The sequence below is a fragment of the Onychomys torridus genome, chromosome 7, assembly GCF_903995425.1.
Source record: "Onychomys torridus chromosome 7, mOncTor1.1, whole genome shotgun sequence".
In the NCBI taxonomy this organism is placed as follows: domain Eukaryota; kingdom Metazoa; phylum Chordata; class Mammalia; order Rodentia; family Cricetidae; genus Onychomys; species Onychomys torridus.
Window position 1 is genome coordinate 34,144,459 of NC_050449.1, and position 21,075 is coordinate 34,165,533.

Genomic DNA, 21,075 nt, shown 5'->3' on the forward strand with positions numbered 1-21,075 from the left:
ACGCTATCCTCCAGCATCTGCATTGCTCATTAGAGGTTTCTCCTCTTTCCAGTATCCTATTATGTTGGAACGCTGGGGACTCACACTGAGATCAAGAGAGTGGCGGAGGAAAAGGTTACCTTGCCCTGTCACCATCAACTGGGCCTTCCAGAGAAAGACACCCTGGACATCGAATGGCTGCTCACAGATAATGAAGGGAACCAGAAAGTGGTAAGTACCCTCCCAGCTAGAGTGGCTCTCCTCTCTACCCTCGCATCTGCTTTCTTCAAATCTTTCTCATCTAACATCAACCTGAACGACTTCGCATACAAAAGTACAGAAAAGGACCAAGGTGGTTCACACCTATAATCTTAGCACTCAGGAGGCAAGGGCAAGAAGAACAGGCAAGAAGCTAGCTTGGGCTACGTAGTAAAACCTTGACTCCCAAATGGAAAGAGAATAGAAGAGTATTTGGGTTGTGAGGGTAAGAGAGTCTTCGGGCTGGGCAGAACTAGTCCAAAGCCTCCCGGCACCAGGGAAAGGAGTCTGTGCTGTTGACATCTTCGCCTAAGAAGGGAGCTAAGATGCAGCAGCTTGTTCCCCAATCTAGTGGGTAGAGTTCCAAGCCCAGAACCTCTTTCTCCTGCTTCTCTGGAACTCTCGTCACCTGCCCAGATTTTGGATTTGCAGTCATGACTTCCAGGCTCTAAAGACCATAGAACCCGACAAACAACTTGTGACGCAGAGGGGCAAGAAGGGGACAGTGCTGTTCACAAATGTGGCTAGTCCACAAGACAACTGCTGCCTCTGAAGTCAAAGAAACAGGCTTGGCATTTCCACACTCCATGTAGGTAGAGCCACGATGAGTTTGGGGGACTCAGGCTCCTGACAATGCCCTCTGCTGCCTGTCATTAGACACTATGAGTAAGTAACGTCCAGTTTCCATCCTTTGTACTGTGGCTACCTGCAGCCACGTTCAGGTGCTCTACAATTTAGTATTCTCATTTACACATTGACTTACTGTTGTTTTTATTCAAAGACTTATCTTTTTCTTTTTTAAAAAAAAAATTTACTTTATGTATATGAGTAACCTGTCTTCATGCACACCAGAAGGAACTGGAGTTACAGACAGTTGTGAACTGCCATATGGATACTGGGAATCAAACCCAGGTCCTTTGGAAGAGCAGCCAATCCTGTTAACCACTGAGCCATCTCTCCAGCCCTATGATTTTTTTTTTTTTAAATCTATAACTTGGGAAGTCTTTTAAATTTGCCTTCCTTTTTTTTTTTTGATGGAGCTTTGCTTCTTTTCTCTGATTTAATTTAAAGAAGGAAGGAAGGAAGGGAGGGAGGAAGGGAGGGAGGAAGGAAGGAAGGAAGGAAGGAAAGAAGGAAGGAAGAAAGAAAGAGAAGAAAGTTAGTCCTTTCCTCTAAATGCCCTTGTTACTAATTTCACAGGATGGTTTGTGCCTGGAAAAGCTAAGGTTTCCACTAAAAACCATCTCGGGATCACACTGGAGTTTTCAGCTGCTCACACGGCAGCCTGTATCACCTTGTTGTGTGATACCTCTTGTCATCCTGTTCTCAAAGCACGTCCTCCAAAGACGACCTGTTCTCTGCAGAGCAAGGTCACCTTAACCTGAATGTGTTTACTCTGAGAATGTCTCGGTCAGTCACAGACATGCTATTCTCAGCTCTGAATGGAGGAAACGGGAGTTTCTGGAATAACAGCCAAAGAACAACACTGAAAAAGACTGTCCTCTGACCAGACTTGAGTCCGGCCCCTGAGCTCTTCATGATCTCGGGCCGCCTTTGCGGTCCTGGTGGGATCTGTTTGGAGTGAGAGTCCTGCCCAGTCAGTTCAGTGAACTTCTCACGCTGGGCACCTGCCCATCTTCAATATCGAATCAAGTGGCCAACCTTCCACAAAAATCCCAAGTTGACAGAGGCAGAAACTCTTACCTCTGATGTTTCTGAATAATTGAAGGCCTCACTTAGCCTTTGAGTCAGAGTTGAGCCAATCTCTGCCCCCAACTCACGACCTGGCAGCAAGTCCCTACAGCTATCATTACTACTCCAAGGGAATAGATGTTCCCACCGTCTTTAACGGATATTGCTGAATATTTTCTCTTTTGTGGGTGTTTGTGGTTTATCACCACTCACTCAGAACACCTCCCGGTTTTCTCTTTAACAACCACACATGTGTTTGCCCAAAAGTTTTCATTTGAAATAAAGGGGGCGGGGGGGGGGGGAGCTGCTGAGTTATATGGCCGAACAACCGTAAGAGTGAGGAAGTTAAGCTAGGGTTAAAAGCTCCATGTAGAGGGTAGCCGGTCCAGCTTTGACCTGGAAGTACCACCCCCTTTGAGGCTTCAGTAATTGTCACGCCTACAAGGCGGAGCTGAGAGAGGACCCCTAAAGACCCGAGATCCAGATGGGCCAGCTCTCTTGGTTCTTGGTTCCTGGACCCTGGATGCTGGAGGTAGACCGAGCAGAGTTCTCCAGAGAACAATGCCGGACTGCGCTACACCTTTCCCAGACCCTGTAACCTATCCCTTCACTTGTAAGTTACCCCACGAAATAAACCTCCCTTTTAACTATGTGGAGTTGCCCTTAATATTTAAACCAATAAGAACCAGTTTAAGCTGGGCAGTGGTGGCACACGCCTTTTTAACCCCAGCACTCAGGAGGCAGAGGCAGGCGGATCTCTGTGAGTTCAAGGCCAGCCTGGTCTCCAAATCTAGTTCCAGGAAAGGCACAAAACTACACAGAGAAACCCTGTCAGAAAAAAAAAAAAAAAGTATCAGTTTAAAATCTACCCAACCCAATCCAACCAGGTCACAAGCCTTCAGACTTCCTGGGGCAGTTTGTGTTCTATTCTCCATCTCTATTTCTAAGTTGAAAGTACCTCTCTTTGTATGAGGCCTTGCCATCAAACTTTACTAATACTAATTCTATCCTCTGGAGGATGTAATCTACAGAATGAACTGAATAAAAATATAAAGTGATTTGGGATTTGAAAAGTCAAGCCAAAGAGGCATCTTTTACTGGAAAATGGGCCACTTTGTTAAGCACATAGCTCCACTCACCTGGCTTTATGCAGTTGTGAGTTCTTCACTTACCTTCAGCTGATGATCTAAGGATGGTCATCTACTCTGTCATTCAGACCCCACAGATTTATGTAGCGCTCGCTCTAGGCCAGTCTACCTGCCAGGATGCAACTGTGAAGAGGCTATCATATCACTGCCTCCTAGGAGCTTACAGTGAAAGACACTCCATAACTCGACAGGAAAGGAGGAGGAAGGAGCTGGGGGGCAGGGGTAATGCATTTGATGAAGCACTTACCCAGAATGCACAAAGCCCTGGGTTCAACCCACAGCATCCATCAACTGGATGTGCTAGTGCACACATGAGGTGGAAATGGGAAGATCAGAAGTTCAGGGTCCTCCTGAGCTACAAAAGAGTAGGTGTAGTACAGTCGTTGCTACACGAGACTATGTCTCAATGAACAAGCGAAGATTTAGTCTTCCAGAAACTACAGTGATTTCAGCACGTGGTACTTTTGTTTGTTTGTTTGTTTCCCTTAAGAAGGCAAGAATTTTCACCTTTTCACTGAAGGAAGACTTTATGTCTTCTCTTCAGCGTATCCAAATTTTTACCATTTCTCTGCATTAATCTGTGAGTCAGGTTCCTTGAGTATAAGTACTACAACACCTGGACAGCCATCCAAGAACAGCCTGCTGCTGGGTGGCTGGTGAGTGGTCACCTGTACAGCATGGACAGGCTGGATAAAGGTACGATGTATGGCTCAGGCAGGATGGGATAGGCCTGAAAAACTTCCTCACACTACTCACAACCGTGCACAATTTAAACCATACATACTGTTTGTTTCTGGATTTGTGTGTGTTGGGGGGGGGGGTGTTCAAGACAAGGTTTCTCTGTGTAGCCCTGGCTGTCCTGAGTAGACCAGGCTGGCCTCCACCTCAGAGATCCACCTGCCTCTACCTAAAGGTGAGTGTGGCCACCACTGCTGCCAGTGCTGCCGCCACCACCTGGCTATTTCTGGAACTTTCATTCAATGCTTTTGGACAGTGATTGGTTGCAGGTAATGAAACCCCAGAAAGTGAAACTAGAGATAAGGGGATTGTTACATAAAGCCTGGAACCAACCCCCAGGACTTGATACCTGATGGAGGAAGAGGTCAAGGACAGCTTCCTGTAAAAAAAAAAAAAAAAAAAAAAAGCTGATGTAAAACTTTTGTTTGCTTTTTTGAGACAGAGTCTTGCTATAGCCCAGGGTGCCCTCAAATCCCTGGCAGTCCTCCTGTTCTGCCTCTAAGAATGCTGAGATCAGGGCTGGAGAAATGGCTCAGGGGTTAAGTGCACTGGCTGTTCTTCCAGAGGTCCTGAGTTCAATTCCCAGTAAGCACATGGTGGCTCACAACCATCTGTAATGAGATCTGGTGCCCTCTTCTGGCCTGCAGGCATACATGCAGATGGAACACTATATAGACATCATCATCATCATCATCATAGAATGCTGAAATCACAGGGATTTACTGCCACACCCAATGTTTTTATTTTTGAGATGAGAGTCTCCATAGCTCAGGCTGGCCTTAGATTTGAAACTTTTTCCTCAGCCTTTCCAGTGCCGGAATTACAGGCCTAGACCACAACATGCAGCTTTGGGCTAAGTCTCTGAAACATTCCTGAAGAAAACACAGCAGCACAGACTCAAAGGCTGGGAAATCCTAAGCAGCTGGAGTGGTCAAGTTAAAGACAGAAGCCTGTAGGGGCTGCAAGGAAGATCTCCCAGCCAGCCGTGCCAGGGAGGTTAAAACTGGTCCTATAATAATGTCATGGAGTTTTCGAAAGATTGGAGGGACATGTTGCACTTTAAGGCAAACCACTCTGACACAGGTACTTGGAGTCAAGAGAAGCTCAACTAAAAGCAGGCATCATTTCATACTATACAATAAAGATTTCCCTTCCCCCGCCGCCTCTTCCACTTGACTCATTCCTTAGCAAGCGCACAACTGTGCACAGACACACACACACAAACACATGCACACACATGCACACATACACACATGCACGCGCACGTGTGCACACACACAGAGAAAATTCTAAAATATTGTTTTAATCTCACTTGTACCTCCCAGACTGGCCTTACATTCCCATTCCTACCCATCAAGCTCCTGAACGCTGATTCTGCAGGCATTCACCACCACACCCAGTTTACAATCATTTAAACCACAGTCATCCGTACTTGGGAATCTCAAGACAGAGATAAGAAATAAATAGTGGCTAAAGCTGCCAGAACTTTACAACTTCCAGGGTGTTGAGAAGGGAGTGGGGCTGAGGGTGTCGGCAAGAGTCGGCAAGGGCTGAAATAGACCTGGTGTGTAACGTGGGCTAAGCAGTGACGCACATCGAAAGTTTAGCTTTGCATTTCAATGTGAGAATTGTTTTTATCTGTTTGTCTGGGATGCTCAGAACAGGCAGGGAACATCTGGGGGTGAGTAGGCAGTCCTGGGAACTCGTGTATTTCCATCTTGGTAGCTTAGCCAAAGAATTCAAGTATTTTTTTCCCTTTGTCCTAAGGCTGGATAATTTCAAAGGGGAGACTGATCATCCCTCCCAAAAGTCAGCTGGCAACCTACAATAGAATTTTTCTCTACGTTCTCAGATTAAGAAATTAAAACAGGGAGCTGGAGAAATAGCTCAGTGGTTAAGAGCACTCACTGGCTGCTCTTCCAGAGGACCCAGGTTTGATTCCCAGCACCCACATGGCAGCTCACAACTGTCTGTAACTCCAGTTCCAGGGGACCCGACAAAACACCAACGTACATAAAAATTTAAAAAAGAAAAAAGAAATTAAAACAGCAGCTGTCCAGTTGCCATGGTAATGTCTTATGCATCACTCTTTCCTCTCCCCTTCGGCTTTGAGCAAGAAAACCCTAATGGGAAACAGAACCGAGGCGGCTAAAAGGGCTCAGGGGATGACGGTGCTCACCGTTCCATCCACAGGACGGACCCACAGTGGGAAAGGACAGAACTGATTCCCACAGGTGGTCTTCTGACCTCCACTCACGTGCCATGGCACGCACGAACACACAAATAAACAAGCGAAAATGAAACTGACAAGCAATTTTGCAATTGCCTCGAAGGCCACAGCACAGCAGGAGAGGAGCTGCCAGAGTGTGAGCAGATTCATCTGTTCCGTTACAAGTCGGAACAAGTTGACCCAGGTCCTCCGGGAACTTCATAAACACAGCCTCACAATGGCTGTCATTTGTACAGTTACCTCTTTTGTTTATTTGCAGAATGGTTAGATTGACTTTCATTGTTCTGTCCGATGACAATATACAGTTTACTCACATCACTACCTTTTTCTACAAGTGAAATAACCAGGCCAGCCAGCTGACCCAGTGGGAAAAGGCACTTGCAGCCAAGCCCCATGACCTGAGTTTGATCCCAGGGACCAACTTGGTAGAAAGAGAGAATCTGTGCCTACAGATTGTCCTCTGACACGCACTGTTATTTGTGTGCCTACAAGTCATGTGTGCATGCATACCTATACACAGACAGAAATACACACACACACACACACACACACACACACACACACACACACTAAAATACAGACAGCCAGGCAAGTATGGTAGTGCACACTTTTCATCCCAGCACTCAGGAGGTTGAAGCAGGTGGATCTGTTCTAGGACAGTCAGGGCTGCATAGTGGAACCCTGTCAAAAATTTTTTTTGAAAGGTTGAGGGTACTGTAGTGATATATTGTGTACCCTAATAAACTTGCCTGGGGATTGGAGGACAGAGCCAGCCACTGGATTAGACACAGAGGACAGTGGTGGCACACATCCTTAATCCTATCACTCAGGAGGCAGAGATCTCTCTGGATCTCTGTGGGTTCAAGGTTACACTGGAAATAGCCAGGCAGTGGTGGCATATGCCTTTAATCCCAGTACTGGAAAGCACACATGCCTTAAATTCCAGCAAGTGATGTCTGGGCAGAGAAAGATATACAAGGCATGAGGAAACAGGAACTCATACTATTTATGCTAAGGATTTTGTAGAGGTAAGAACTAGCGGCTGGCTGTTCTGCTTCTCTGACCTTTCAGCTTTCACTCCAATATCTGGCTCTGGGTTTTTATTATAAGACCATACAAGATTCAAACAACAGGGTACCATACTAACTGGGGGACAGGAAAGGCTGTATACAAAAGGCAGACTATGTGAATGTTTCTTGAGCAAAAATAAGAGAAGAGCACTTCTGAAGGAGAAGACTCCATGATCATGGCCAAAGACACCAGAAACAAGCAACACCAGAGCTAGGTATAGTGGCAGCACCCAGGATCTCAGGGCTTGTGAGGCCAAGGCAGGAGGAGGATGAGTTAGCAATGAAAGTCACTGTCGTTCCCAGAGAAACCAATCAGTGTTGTCCAAAGGAAAGCATGCACTTTTAGTCCTAATTCTCATGTGACCTGGTTGTAACATCTTCCTGCTTTGGTTTGTCGGTTTGTGTTTTTATTCTGAGACAGCTTTTCATAGCCTGGCACTTGCTCTGTAGTCCAGGCTGGCTTCAAATTAATGACCGTTCTGCTGTGGCATCCTGGGGGCTGAGATTATAAGTGTTTGTCAGCACATGTTTCTCTCCTTACTGGTTTTCAGTCATTTACTGAGTAAGATCAACATTCCTGACACCGTGCTCTTTTTTCATGTAATGAGTCACAGTTTTGCCTCTTTTTCAAAAGTTATCTTTTAACGTTTCTCAGCATTTATTTCCTTTGTGGTAGATAATTTCCAGCATAGTACCAAGCACACAGTGTGAAGGCTTGTCTTGTTTTGCTTTAAGACAGGTAATGCGGCAGGGCAGGCTGGCCCCAAACTCATGTAACTCAGCTTTCCAAGTGCTGTGTTTATGGGCATGAATCACTGCACCTGGCTCAGGGTATGATTTTAATAAAGGCATATTGAACGCAGAGCTGGTAAGTAGCCCAGCTAAAGATCACAACTCTACATAAAATCGGACCGCTGCACAGAGTTCCCTGGACGTGCCTAACATCATAGAAAGCAACTTGTCTGCCCATTGCCAAAGTCTTTTTCACAGCTGTTCTTCACAGGCAAATGGTTCAGAGACTAAAACGTAACTTGATGGCAGCTTGTGCTCAACACACACAAGGCCCTGAGTTCAACTGTCAGTCCCCAAAAGGAATTTTTTAAAAAATGGTACAAACAAATACTAGAGATGGAAGCATAGTGAAGAAACCCTTCCCAGCCTGTCATAGTAGGAAAAGTTCATGAGAAGTTAACATTGACTTCAAACTTCAAAGAATGAACAGAGTTTCTTTATGTGGAGAAAGAGGGAAGGGAAAATTACCTAAATGGGGCGGCAACACTGTTGGCAGAGGCCAGGGTGGGCCACACAGAAAGCACAACCCATATTGATGCCAGGGTGTGGTGATATTGTGTCCCCCCAATATATCATGCACTCTAAAAAACTTATCTGGGGTCAGAGAACAGAACAGCCACTAGACCGACATGGAGGCCAGAAAATGATGGCACACAAACCTTTAATCCTATCTCCAGATCTCTGTGAGTTCAAGGCCGTACTGGAAACTGCCAGGCATGGTGGCACATGCCTTTGATCCCAGGAAGTGATGATGGCAAGAAGCATAAAGGTATGTAAGGTGTGAGGACCAGGAACTAGAGGTCTTGTTAAGCTTTTAGGCTTTTAGCAGCAGTTCAGCTGAGATCCATTTGGATGAGGACACAGAGGCTTCCAGTTTGAGGAAACAGGATCAGGTGAGGTAGCTGTGGCTTGTTCTGCTCCTCTGATCTTTCAGTGTTTACCCCGATACCTGGCTCTGGGTTTGTTTTTATTAATAAGACCTTTTAAGATTTGGGCTACACCAGGGAAATGAAGCAAGTTGCTGGTCCTCAGCTGTGTGAACTGAACCAGTTGGGAACGGCATTTGGACAGCAGTGGGCAGTGATTTTGAAATCCCTAGGCTGAGTCTGGTCATCTCTCAAAGGCGGTAAGGAGCCATTAGAGTTTTGAACCAAAGGAGAGAATGCACATTTCACATCAGTAAAATTAACTTACCGGCGGTGGTGGTGCACGCCTTTAATCCCAAGCACTCGGGAGCCAGAGGCAGGTGGATCTCTGTGAGTTCGAGGCCAGCCTGGTCTACAGAGCGAGATCCAGGAAAGGCGCAAAGCTACACAGAGAAACCCTGTCTCGAAAAACCAAAAAAAAAAAAAAAAAAAAAAAGATTAACTTGACAGCTTTTTGTAGCATAGATTAGAAAGGTCAAAAATACAACATAACCAGGAAGAAGCCAGACTTAGGGATGAGCTCACTCCAGATAGAGTGGAGTACACCTATATATAGTCCCAATTATCTGGATGCTGAGGCAGGAGGATTGCTAGACCTTGTCTCTGCCTCTCAAACACTGGGATTCTGGGCCTCCGCCCACACCTGCCGCAACAGTACTGGTATTTGAAGGTAAGAGGACAGTACTGAATAAACACAAATATAATAAGATGTAGTGTTGAGTATTCTCTCATTTTTTTCTCTCTCTCTTCCCCCGAGATCTTGAGCTAGCTCCTCAGAGTAGGAGCTGTGCCTTACCTCTCTTTGATCTGTGTTGGGCAGCATCTGACATAGAAGCTTTGAGAAAGATGTTTTCTTCTCTCTGCATTTTTTTTTTTTTTAACTCAGCCACTATTACTAAGCTTCTGTGTTTAGAAGAGAGCACTGAGGAGTTCGGATAGAATGGACGGTTTACTGGTAGCTTTGACTTCTTGGGAAAGCCTCTGCTGAGTGGCAGAGCAGCAGCACATGGCTAGAGCCGGGTGAAGGCTCTTGGGCGAGACAACTCAGAACAGCTGTGTCCAGAAATGTGCCTGAGGGATCCCCATATGCTTCCATGCTTACCGCGGGGCTGTTCTGTGGTTCCGGAATGCTCTCCTCTCCCCGCTTCTCATCCCTTATGTAGCCTGCTTATTTTTCAGATTCAAACGCAACCAACTTTTCTGACACATCCTTCCTGCAGTGTCCTGAGTAAAGCAAGGAAACGTACTCTGCGTTTAGTTCCTCTCCTTCCCCGTCTCACTCCACTGTGTTTGGAATCAAGGAAAGGGTTTTTGCAGTGGCTTTTCCATGTCTGGTGGGAAGCAGTCATGTTTGCTGGTGATGAAACCAAACAGGATAGCAGAGCGGCCGTTAAAAAGCGTGGCTTTTGTCACTAACAGAAATGACAACTAAGGTGACCCTGGGAAAGAGCAAAGACCTGAGGCTGATGGGCAGGGAGAACGCACTGACTAGGAAGGAAGTGTTTCTGTTCTCAAGGATATCTAAAGTGTGTTTTCCCTAGCTGGGGAAAGAAAGTGGAAGAAATGGTTTTTTCCTAAGTATCTTTTAAAAAAAAATTTTTTAGTGATTTATTTATATTTATTTTATGGTGTTTTGCTTGCATGTATATCTAGATGAGAGCGCCAGATCCCCCGAAACTAGAGTTACAAACATTTGGGAGCCACCGTGTGGTTGCCAGGAATTGACCCACACATCCTTTGGAAGAGCAGCCAGTGCTCTTATCTGCTGGACCATCTCCCCAGCCTTACAAGTAACGTATTCTTATCTGTGGGGAAAGCAAAGGGGAGGAGGGTCAAACCCTGAACAAAGGCTACACAGGCCAGGTAGAGTGGCGGGCACCTTTTGCTCCAGCACTCCTGAGGCAGAGGCAAGTGGATCTCTATGAGTTTGAAATTAGACAGGTCTACATGGTGAGTTCCAGGCTGGCCAGGTCTACCACAGTGAGACTCTCCCTACAGTAAACAATAAGTAAATACTACATAGATAAAGTATTATTTTTGGAAGAAACAGCAAAGCCTAAGTCAATACATTGTACTTGGATTCTAATAACAATCTCTTGAGCCTTTAGAATCAACCCAAACTTGAGTGCTCTGTGTCACGAAGAATAGTCTCTTTCTTCCTCTCCTCCTCCTCCTCCTCTTCCTCCTCTCTCTCTCTCTCTCTCTCTCTCTCTCTCTCTCTCTCTCTCTCTCTCTCTCTCTCCCCTTCTCTCCCCCTCTCTCTCTGGACAGGATTTTGTTGGCCCAGGCTGGCCTGGAACCTGTAATCCTATTTCCTCAGGCTCCCGGTGCTAGGATACTGGATGTGCACTGCCACAGCCAGCCCTCTCCTCATCCTGACAGCAGAGGGGAATGGGAAAGAGTCCCGCCCCTGACGCTGCCTGCCTGTCTCCCCAGGTTATTACTTACTCCAGTCGTCATGTCTACAATAACTTGACTGAAGAACAGAAGGGCCGAGTGGCCTTTGCTTCCAACTTCCTGGCAGGAGATGCCTCCCTGCAAATTGAGCCTCTGAAGCCAAGCGACGAAGGCCGATACACCTGCAAGGTGAAGAACTCAGGACGCTATGTTTGGAGCCATGTCATCCTAAAAGTCCTAGGTAAGGTAGGACCCCAAGATAAATGCCTGCCAGACAGATCTCTGTGAGTTCCAGGCCAGCCTGGTCTACAAAGTGAGTTCCAGGACAGCCAAAGCTACACGGAGCATCCCTGTCTCACAAAATGCCTACATCTTATGAGGTGTCAAGGGGGGCCTAGCTAGCTGCAGATGGTAGGAAAATCACCTATTTAATTCTTGTAGTGTACACTAGGACATCACCAGCTCCAGTTATGTTCTAGATTGTAACCATAATGAGAGAAGAAAACATAATTATAATTTTCCTTTTTAACTTTATTTTATTTAGAGAGTGTGTGTGTGTGTCTGTGTGTGTGTGTGTGTGTCTGTGTGTGTATACATGTGTGTGCTACTGCCTTCATGCAAAGGACAGAGGACAACTTTTAGGACTCGCTTCTTCTCTTCCCTTTGTTGGTTTTGGGGTCTGAACTCAGGACTCCAGGCTCAGAGAGCAAATGCTTTTACCCACTGAGCCATCTTGATGGCCCATAATTATGATTTTCCCATGGCAACTTATTTATAAAATTTAAACATCCTCTAATATTTGAACAATTTCCTTTGAATACTTGAATAATTACTTCCAAACTACTAATCTTCTATCCTTGTTTCAATATCAGTAAAAATTAATTTTCTTAAAATTCCTAGTAAAGCCAGGTGGCGGTGGAGCGTGCCTTTAATCCCAGCACTCGGGAGGCAGAGCGAGACAGATCTCTGTGAGTTCGAGGCCAGCCTGGTCTACAGAGTGAGATCCAGGACAGGCACCAAAACCACAAAGAGAAACCCTGTCTCAAACCACACCACCCCACCCCCATCCCCGCAAAAAAAAAAAAAGAGAGAGAGAGAGAGAGAGAGGAGAAAGAAATTCCCAGTAAATAACAGCATCTGTGTTTTGAGAAGTGGCATGGGGGTTTCTGAGGCATGGCAGGTTCCACCACTGCTGGTAGCTGCTGAGGGATGCTGGGGAGAGGGATGGGGGTGGGAGGGTGGGGGGGGGGGGGGATGGGGGGGGTACCGATCCAGCTTCAGGAGGTGAAGCATGGCTAGATGAGCTTCACCTCAAAACTGAACAAAATAAGCAGCCAAGCAGGGTGTAGTTCTTCCTCTGAACCTGGCATTAGGAAAATTTCTGCATGATCACATTTTTCAAAAATTGATTTTGCCAGTGAAACCCTCCAAGCCCAAGTGTGAGCTGGAAGGAGAGCTGACGGAGGGCAGCGACCTGATGTTGCAGTGTGAGTCTGCCTCAGGAACCAAGCCCATTGTGTATTATTGGCAGCGAATCCGGGAGAAGGAGGGAGAGGATGAACACCTGCCGCCCAGATCCAGAATTGGTAAGTCATCTTCCTGTCAGTCTTCGGGGCCAAAAATATAATACAGTGTCCATGGCTTCCAAATCTGCCGGGCCAGCAGCGCGCCAGATGCCCTTGACCAGGCCGAGGAGTCTCCTTTCAGTGCATTGTCATCGGCTTGTGAGGTGGTCATTAGTTTGTTTTGCTCTGTTTGGTTTGATTTAGGGTCTCCTCTAGCATCCTGTCCTAGATTGCTTTTCTGCTCTTGTGATAAAACACTACGACCCAAAGCAGCTAGGTGAGTGTTATCTTACACTCCCGGTCACAGTCCATCTTTGAGAAGTCAGGCAGGAAGGCAAGATAAGAACCTGCAGGCAGGACCATTAATAAAGCCAACTTGGTCTCTCTCTAGATATGCTCAACTAGCTTTCTTTCCTTTTCCTTTTTTTTTAAATTTCTTTTATTTCTTTTATGAGTATGAGTATGCTATCTGCATGTGTGTCTGCCTGCCAGGAGAGGGCATCAGATGCCATTATAGATGGTTGTGGGCCACTATATAGCTGCCAGCAATTGAACTCAGGACTTCTGGAAGAACAGCCCCCTCAACTAGCTTTCTTACACAGCCTGGACCCTCCCACCTAGGGATGTTGCCCGCTGCAGTGACCTGGGCCTTCCTCCCATATCAACCATCAATCAAGATAATCTTTCACAGACACACCTAGAGATCAATGTACTTGGGGAGGTTCCCTCTTCCCAGGTGTGTCAAAGTGACCATCAAAAACAACAACAAAAACAAAAAAAACAGCAAAAAAAAAAAAAAAAAGAGGCTGGGCGGTGGTGATGCACGCCTTTAATCCCAGCACTCAGGAGGCAGAGCCAGGCGGAGCTCTGTGAGTTCCAGGCTAGCCTGGGCTACCAAGTGAGTTCTAGGAGAGGCGTAAAGCTACACAGAGAAACCCTGTCTCGAAAAACAAAACAAAACAAAAAACAAACAAAAAAATAGCCATACAGTGATACTGTATGCCTTCAGTCCCAGAGGCAGGCAGGGAGACAGAGGCAGGCAGATGTGGTGATACTGTATTCCCCAAAATATTGTACACCCTAATAAACTTATCTGGGGTCAGAGAACAGAACAGCAACTAGATATAGAGGCCAGAAAATGGTGGCACACACGCCTTTAATCCTAGCATTCCAGAGGCAAAGATCCATCTCTGCGAGTCCAAAGCCACACTGAGAACAGCTAGGCATGGTAACAAGAGCCTTTAAGTCTAGGAAGTAAGGGCAGAAAGCCGAAAGGTATTCAAGGCATGAGGACGAAGAACTAGAGCTGGTTAAGCTTTTAGACTTTTAGCAGCAATTCAGCTGAGATCCATTCGGATGAGGATTCAGAAGCTTCCAGTCTGAGGAAACAGAATCAGCTGAGGAATTGGCAAGGTGAGGTAGCTGTAGCTTGTTCTGCTTCTCTGATCTTCCAGTGTTGACCCCAGTACCTGGCTCCAGGTTTGTTTTTATTAATAAGAACTTTTAAGATTCGTGCTACAGACAGATCTCTGTGAATTTGAGGCCAGACTGGTCTATACAGCGAGTTCCAGGAAAGGCTTCAAAACTACACAGAGAGACCCTATCTTGAACCCCCCCCCAAAAAAAAAACAAAAACAAAAACAAAAAAACTAACCAGCAGAGGTCTACTCTCAACCTTTGGCCAAGATCAGATGTAGGGTCTTATGTAGCCCAGGCTAGCCTTAAACACCTGATCCTTCAACCTCCACCTCTCAGGTGCTGGGATTATAAGCATATTTTACCACCAAGTCCAGTGTGAACTGTTCTTGCTGTTATTGTTTACTTTTTGAGACAGGATGTCATAGAGCCAAAGTTGGCATAGAACTTGCTAAGCAGAGTTCAAGAGTAGTCTTGAACTCTGGATTATCTGCCTCTGTCTCCCAATTGCTGGGATTGTACAGATTTACCAAATGACTAGGTTACTGTTAAATCTCTTAAATTTCATTTTTTCACCTGTAAACTTGAACAATAACAAAACCCTACTTCTTTCTTCAAATATCATAAAAATTAAAATGGAGAATTGGGGAAATAGATTACATAAACTACGCTATTTAAATGAACCGGTTTAGTATTCACTGAATGCTCTCCATCTTTTTTTCTTTTGGCTCTGCAGTGGGGATTGGAACTAGGACTTTGTACCTGCTCCCTGTCCCCCCTCAGATAGAGTCTCCGGAAGTTGCCCAGAATATCCTTGAACTCACTCTGTAGCCTGATTAGACCATGAACGGGTGATTCCCCTGCTTCAGCCTCTCAAACAGCCACCAGGCCCTTCGTTCCCAATCTCTTGTAACTCTTGAGGTTGCACAACAATTTAAAGTAGTATTTACCTATTTCCCATGTTTCAAAACAAGATCTTTTCTGTCATTTCATCGCATCAAACCATTTGACCTCACAGCTCAGTGATGCGCCACAGTAAACAATATAGACACTGTCCTGGAGGAGACTTACCATTCTGCTTTCTGCCTGTACAGATTACAACAACCCTGGCCGGGTGCTGCTGCAGAATCTCACCATGGACTCCTCTGGACTCTACCAGTGCACAGCGGGCAACGAGGCTGGAAAGGAGAGCTGTGTGGTTCGAGTGACGGTACAGTGTGAGTATCTTGGGGTTACCCTGATCAGTGTGAGTGAGTGTCTCGGGGTTGCCCGGTACAGTGTGAGGAGTGTCTTGGAGTTGCCTTTCTTTTAGAATGGAGATAAAAACTCAGCATCTTGGGCATGCGAGTCAGCATTCTACCACTGAGCTAAACCCCCCAACTTTCCAAAAAGGATTTTTGTTTGTTTGTTTGTTTGTTTGTTTCATTTAAAATGTTTATTGTTACATGACAGTTTGGTATAAAATGTTTTAATCATGAGTAAAAATAAGGACAAGGTCAAAGTCTTTCTGAACATGATTTTGACTGGTTGTACGGTTACCAAAGTGAATTAGCCAGTCCTCTGAACTATGGAGCTGGGAATGTGGCTCAGCCGACTAGCACTTGCATAGCATGGGTAACTCCCTCAGTTGGATGCCAGCACCATACTTTTGAACACACACACAGAGACAGAGAGACTTGGGTGAGGTCAGAGATACATACACAATCCTCCAGTTTAGAAAGTGAAGGCAGGATAATCTGGAGTTCAAGGTCATCCCCCACTATACACAAGAAGTTTAGAGCCAATCAAGGCTCCATAAGACCCTGTCTCAAAAAACCAACAACAAAACAGGAAAGCAGGGTCAGGTGTTTTGATGCATCCTCTAATCATAGCAGGGAACTATGAGGATAGTGAATTTGATGCCAGCTTGGACCACTTGATAATAACTTTATTTTTTTAAGGAAAGGAAAAAGCCAGGTGTGATAGTACACTCCTTTAATCCCAGCACTCAGGAAGAAGAGGCAGTCAGATCTCTGTGAGTTCGAGGCCAGCCTGGTCTCCAAAGGGAGTTCCAGGAAAAGTGCAAAGCCACACAGAGAAATCCTGTCTCGAAAAACAAAAACAAACAAACAAACAAAAAACTTCTTGACTCTCGGTTTCTGTAAATCGGAAATTCAAGAGTGGCCTAGCTGGGAAGTCAGGCTCAACTCTCTCCTGAGGAGAGGTTATATAGTGAGTTATCTGTGCTGCATACATTATAAGACCTGGATGCTGGAGGCTAGCCCTCTAAAACGGCTCCCTGCGGCTGCTGGCTGGCCTGAAACAGCCATTGGAGATCTAGAGACTTGAGAACTAAGACTTGCAGTGATTTGTGAAAGCAAAGCCTCAGAGGTGTGTTTTATTTACTAGAAGTAAGTCATGGGTGAACAATAGCGTTCAGCAGATAAAGGCTCTTGGCAACAAGCCTAATGGCCTGAGTTCTATGCCCAGGATCAACGTGGTGGAAAGAACCAACTTCCTCTAGTTGTCCTGTGACCGCCACACGAGGCTACAGTGGCACGTTCATAGCCCCCCCCACACACACACACACAAACTACTTCACTAGTTAATGAAGGATATTAAACCAGATATTAAAACCGGTCCAAAGAGCACCTGAAACCTTAGGTTAGGGGCAGAGACACTTCAACTTGGAGATTGTGAAGATCGCTGGGGTAGGCAGCAAAATAGTTAATGTTCTACACAATGGCAGGCTGTGAGCTCTGGGGTCACCTATTGAACCAGAATAGGAAGCCTGTGTCTTCCTGCTGCGCAGAGGTCTGGAAGCTGTGTTAGAGTTACAAAGGGTCAGGAAGTGGACTTCTGTCCTGTCAAGCTTCAGTTGTCCTATGAATTTAACAAGGTCTTCACAGAGGAACTATGAGCTAGCTGCCTATTATGTCAAAAGTCCACCCTTTTTATTTGAAGTTATCATGCCAGTGAAAGTAAAATAAAATAAAATAAAATAAAATAAAATAATACCAACTCCATATAGAAGCTCATACATATAATCTCAGCAAGAAGGAGAACCATGGACTCAAAGTCAGTCTGGGCTATAAACCAATCCGTGCATGTGCACACATACACAAATAATAATACCAATTCTTAGAAAGGTCATGTATTGAAACAACAACAATAAAATGGTTTCTTTAGCCAGCTCTGGTAGTACATACCTGTAATCTCAATACTTGGGAAGTGGAGGCAAAAAAGATCGGGAGTTCAATGTCATTCTCTTACATAAAGAATATGAGGAGTTGGGGATTTAGCTCAGTGGAAGAGCACTTGCCTAGCAAGCGCAAGGCCCTGGATTTGATCCTCAGCTCAAAAAAAAAAAAAGAATATGAGGCCAGTTTAGGCTTCATGAAACCATGTCTCAAAAGTCAATCTTTAGCCTGTTGTGGTGGCGCATGCCTTTAATCCCAGTACTCTGGAGGCAGAGGCAGGCGAATCTCTGTGAGTTTGAGGCCAGCCTGGGCTACAGAGTGAGTTCCAGGACAGCCAAGGCTACACAGAGAAACCCTGTCATAAAACCACAACAACAACAAAATTGTTTAAATAAACTAATAAATGGGGGTGGGGGAACCCCAAGTACTTTATGTTCTTGGCCAGAGTATAATTTCAGTGCCTTTTATTATAATCTTTGGAAAGAGGAAATACAGTGCAGTGAAATTTCAGAGAAGACTACATAAGCCCTGATTGCACATTGTGGTAGAATATGTGTGCGTCCTTATCAATGCCATCACGGACACAGACCAATCATTGCTGCCTTCAGCCTCTAAGAGTCAGATTCTAACTCGATAGATAACCTTTCCTGTGTTAGATCCTGAGTAAAACCTCTGCCTCCCAAGTGCTGGGATTGAAGGCATGCTCCACCACCACCCAACAAGCCTGGCACATTCTAGGCAAGCAGCCTACTACTGAGTTACATCCTTAGACTTTGGCTTTTGTCTTTCTAAGAAAAGGTGTTGCAATGTAGCTGATGTTGGCCCCGAACTTGCTAGAAAACCATACTGGCTTGAAACTCAGACATTCCTCCTGCCTCGACTTCCCAAATGCTGCAATTACAGTGTTTCCCACCAACTGTGCATTCTCATTGTTCTGTAGTGTTTTGTTGTTCAAGTATGCCACAATTATTAATCCATTCTATTAATATATATATTACTTGTTGAGACAGGGCTCACTGTGCAGCCCAGGGCTTTAATAGACTTTTTATATAGCCAAGGATAGCTTCACACCCACAGAAGTTCTCCTGCCTTTGCCTCCCAAATTCTGGGATTATAGGCGTGTGCCATCATACCTGTTATTTATTCCATTCAAGTTTAGACAGAAAAATACATTCCATTGTATCCAGCAACATTTTTGTGAATTTATCCTTTAGCGATATTCCAAAAGTATGCAAACATACAGGGAAATTAATGAAATATTATTTTAATTGTGAAAATTAAAGTAAGAAACAACTTCAATTCCAGTTAGTAGAGAACCCATTCAGATTTTGTATTGGTGGTGTGGTCATAAGGAAAGGAGCATTACTGACTTTGTCCACAGAAAGTAAACCCAAAGCCAATGAGATGGCTTGGCAGTAGGTGCTTACTGCCTAGCCTGATGAGCTTAATCTGATTGCAGGAATCCACAAGATGGAAGGAGAGAGCCAGTTCATGCAAGCTTTCCTCTGACCTCAGAAACGCTCACAAAGGCACATATACATATAAAAATAAATAAATAAAATGTAATGATAAAATAAGGTAACCCAACCTTTCAAGAACCTAGAGCTATCTAAAGTCCAATTTAAAAAAAAGATACTTTTTTTTTTGCCAGGCATGGTGGTGCACACCATAAACCCCAGCACTTGGGAGACAGAGGTAGGAGGATTTCTGTGTGAGGACAGCCTGGTCTATATAGTGAATTCCAGGTTACCCAAGACCCTGTCTCAGGGGAAAACTGGATAACGGATACATCCTTATAGTAAGAGGCCACTTAGTTTTTAAAGACAAGCAGGACACGAGTAAACAGCACTTTCTGTTAACAACACTTCCCAAATAGAAGTGGTACCCTGGTACCTGTTCTAGGCATGTTAGGTCCAGCCTTGCCCACTCACCATCATCTCCAGCTAACACAGTTAGAAGCATCCTAACTCATATCCTTGCTTCCTCTCCTTCCACTGAAACCCTCCATGTCCCCCAGAACTGATGTAGTGTGTTTTGTTTTTTTTTTTTTTTTTTTTTTTTTTTTTTTTTTTTGTTGTTGTTGTTGTTGTTGTTTTTTTGTTTTGTTTTTTTTTTTGGTTTTCTGAGACAGGTTTTCTCTGTGTAGCTTTGCACCTTTCCTGGAGCTCTCTTGGTAGACCAGGCTGGCCTCAAACTCAGAGAGATCCACCTGCCTCTGCCTCCCGAGTGCTGGGATTAAAGGCGTGCGCCACCACTGCCCGGCAGTGTGCTTTCTTAAATGTGGCTTGAAGCACGTGACTCTTCTATTGCCTCTATAACACAATGGTTGTCTGGCCCATTAGGCCCCATGGGAGACGGTCCCTTCCTGTGACTTCATGTCCCTGCACTGACTCACGGCCATCACACCCACTGCATCTTCTGCCTGGAGCGCTCTACATCTAGCTCACCACAAGACAGTCCTGTCATTTGTATTTCAACTTAAACACCACTTCATCAGAGTCCTGCTTGCCCAGACTGAAACTGTGCTCCTCGGTCCTCCCTCCACGCAGCCAGTCATCTACTTTGGCTCTCACATCCACTGCTTACAATTCTTTGTATCGACTTCTTTATTTGTTTCAAACTCACAAACAGAAACTCTTTATCATACCTAGAACTGCCTGGCATAAGGTGGGCACTTAATAAATACTTAGCCTAATTCATATTCAAGTGAGAGCATTTATGTTACTAATGTGCAAACCAAATTTATCTTGAGTTCTGAGTTGGAAAGCCACAAGTAATCACACACAGACTTGTATGCTGTAGGTTATAGTCTATTTTATTTTACCAGTAGAAGAGGGAAGTTAGAGGAAGGGGCGAGGGGAGGGCTAGAAGATTGCCCAAAGGTATCTTACTAGGATTAAAATGGTTTTTTAACATGACACAATAACTTTCCCCACCCATTTTATCGTGTAAACCAAGGCAGACTTAGTCACTAAAATCTGAGCCAATTGAGCGTAAAGTCGGTGATTCGGTAAGTACAGCTCGCAAGAATATGGAAAGGCACAGTCGCACAACGTGTGAGGGTCACGGGGTGAGGTGCTATAAGCCGTCCGTCCTGCCCAGGGCTTCTGTCTTGAGAGCTCCTAGCTTAGGTTTGACTTGCCTTCTGTCTGTGCCTCTGAGAAAACAGATGTGCAAAGCATCGGCATGGTGGCAGGAGCAGTGACGGGCATAGTGGCTGGGGCCCTGCTCATTTTCCTCCTGATATGGCTGCTAATCCGAAGGAAAAGCAAAGAGAGATATGAGGAAGAGGAGAGACCTAATGAGATTCGGTAAGCTTCCCTACTCCTAGGAACTCGATTTACAGGCCAGGCCCATTGTCAGTATAAACATCCCCCATTTGCTCGCACTGGGGATCTCTTCAAAGGATTATTCTGGCAGGTAGGAATACCGTCTAGGGATGGAAGGTGTGACTCACTGTACTGTGAACCCGTCCTTGTTCTGGCTTGTGTTTCTGTTGCAGTGACAAACATCATGACCAAAAGCAGCAGTATGGGGAGGAAAGGGCTTATTTCCCCTTCCTGCTTACAGTCCAGTACAAAGGGAAGTCAGGGCAGGAACTCAAGCGGGAACTGGGGGAGGGGGCTGGGGGTGGGGTGGGGTGGGGTGTAACTGAGCAGAGGCCACGCTGGAGGGGTACAGCTCA

General features: G+C 45.3%; 1 protein-coding gene across 1 annotated transcript in view; it reads left to right on the plus strand.

The window, feature by feature from the left end:
* The window catches only part of LOC118587564 (CXADR like membrane protein), a 56,410-nt gene that overhangs the window by 31,293 nt on the left and 4,042 nt on the right, over positions 1–21,075 (plus strand). Inside the window, exons 2-6 of the mRNA XM_036193596.1 lie at positions 53–210; positions 11,270–11,471; positions 12,649–12,816; positions 15,306–15,428; positions 20,560–20,701. Coding sequence (XP_036049489.1) covers positions 53–210; positions 11,270–11,471; positions 12,649–12,816; positions 15,306–15,428; positions 20,560–20,701 — 793 coding nt within the window. The remainder of the gene's footprint in view (positions 1–52; positions 211–11,269; positions 11,472–12,648; positions 12,817–15,305; positions 15,429–20,559; positions 20,702–21,075) is intronic.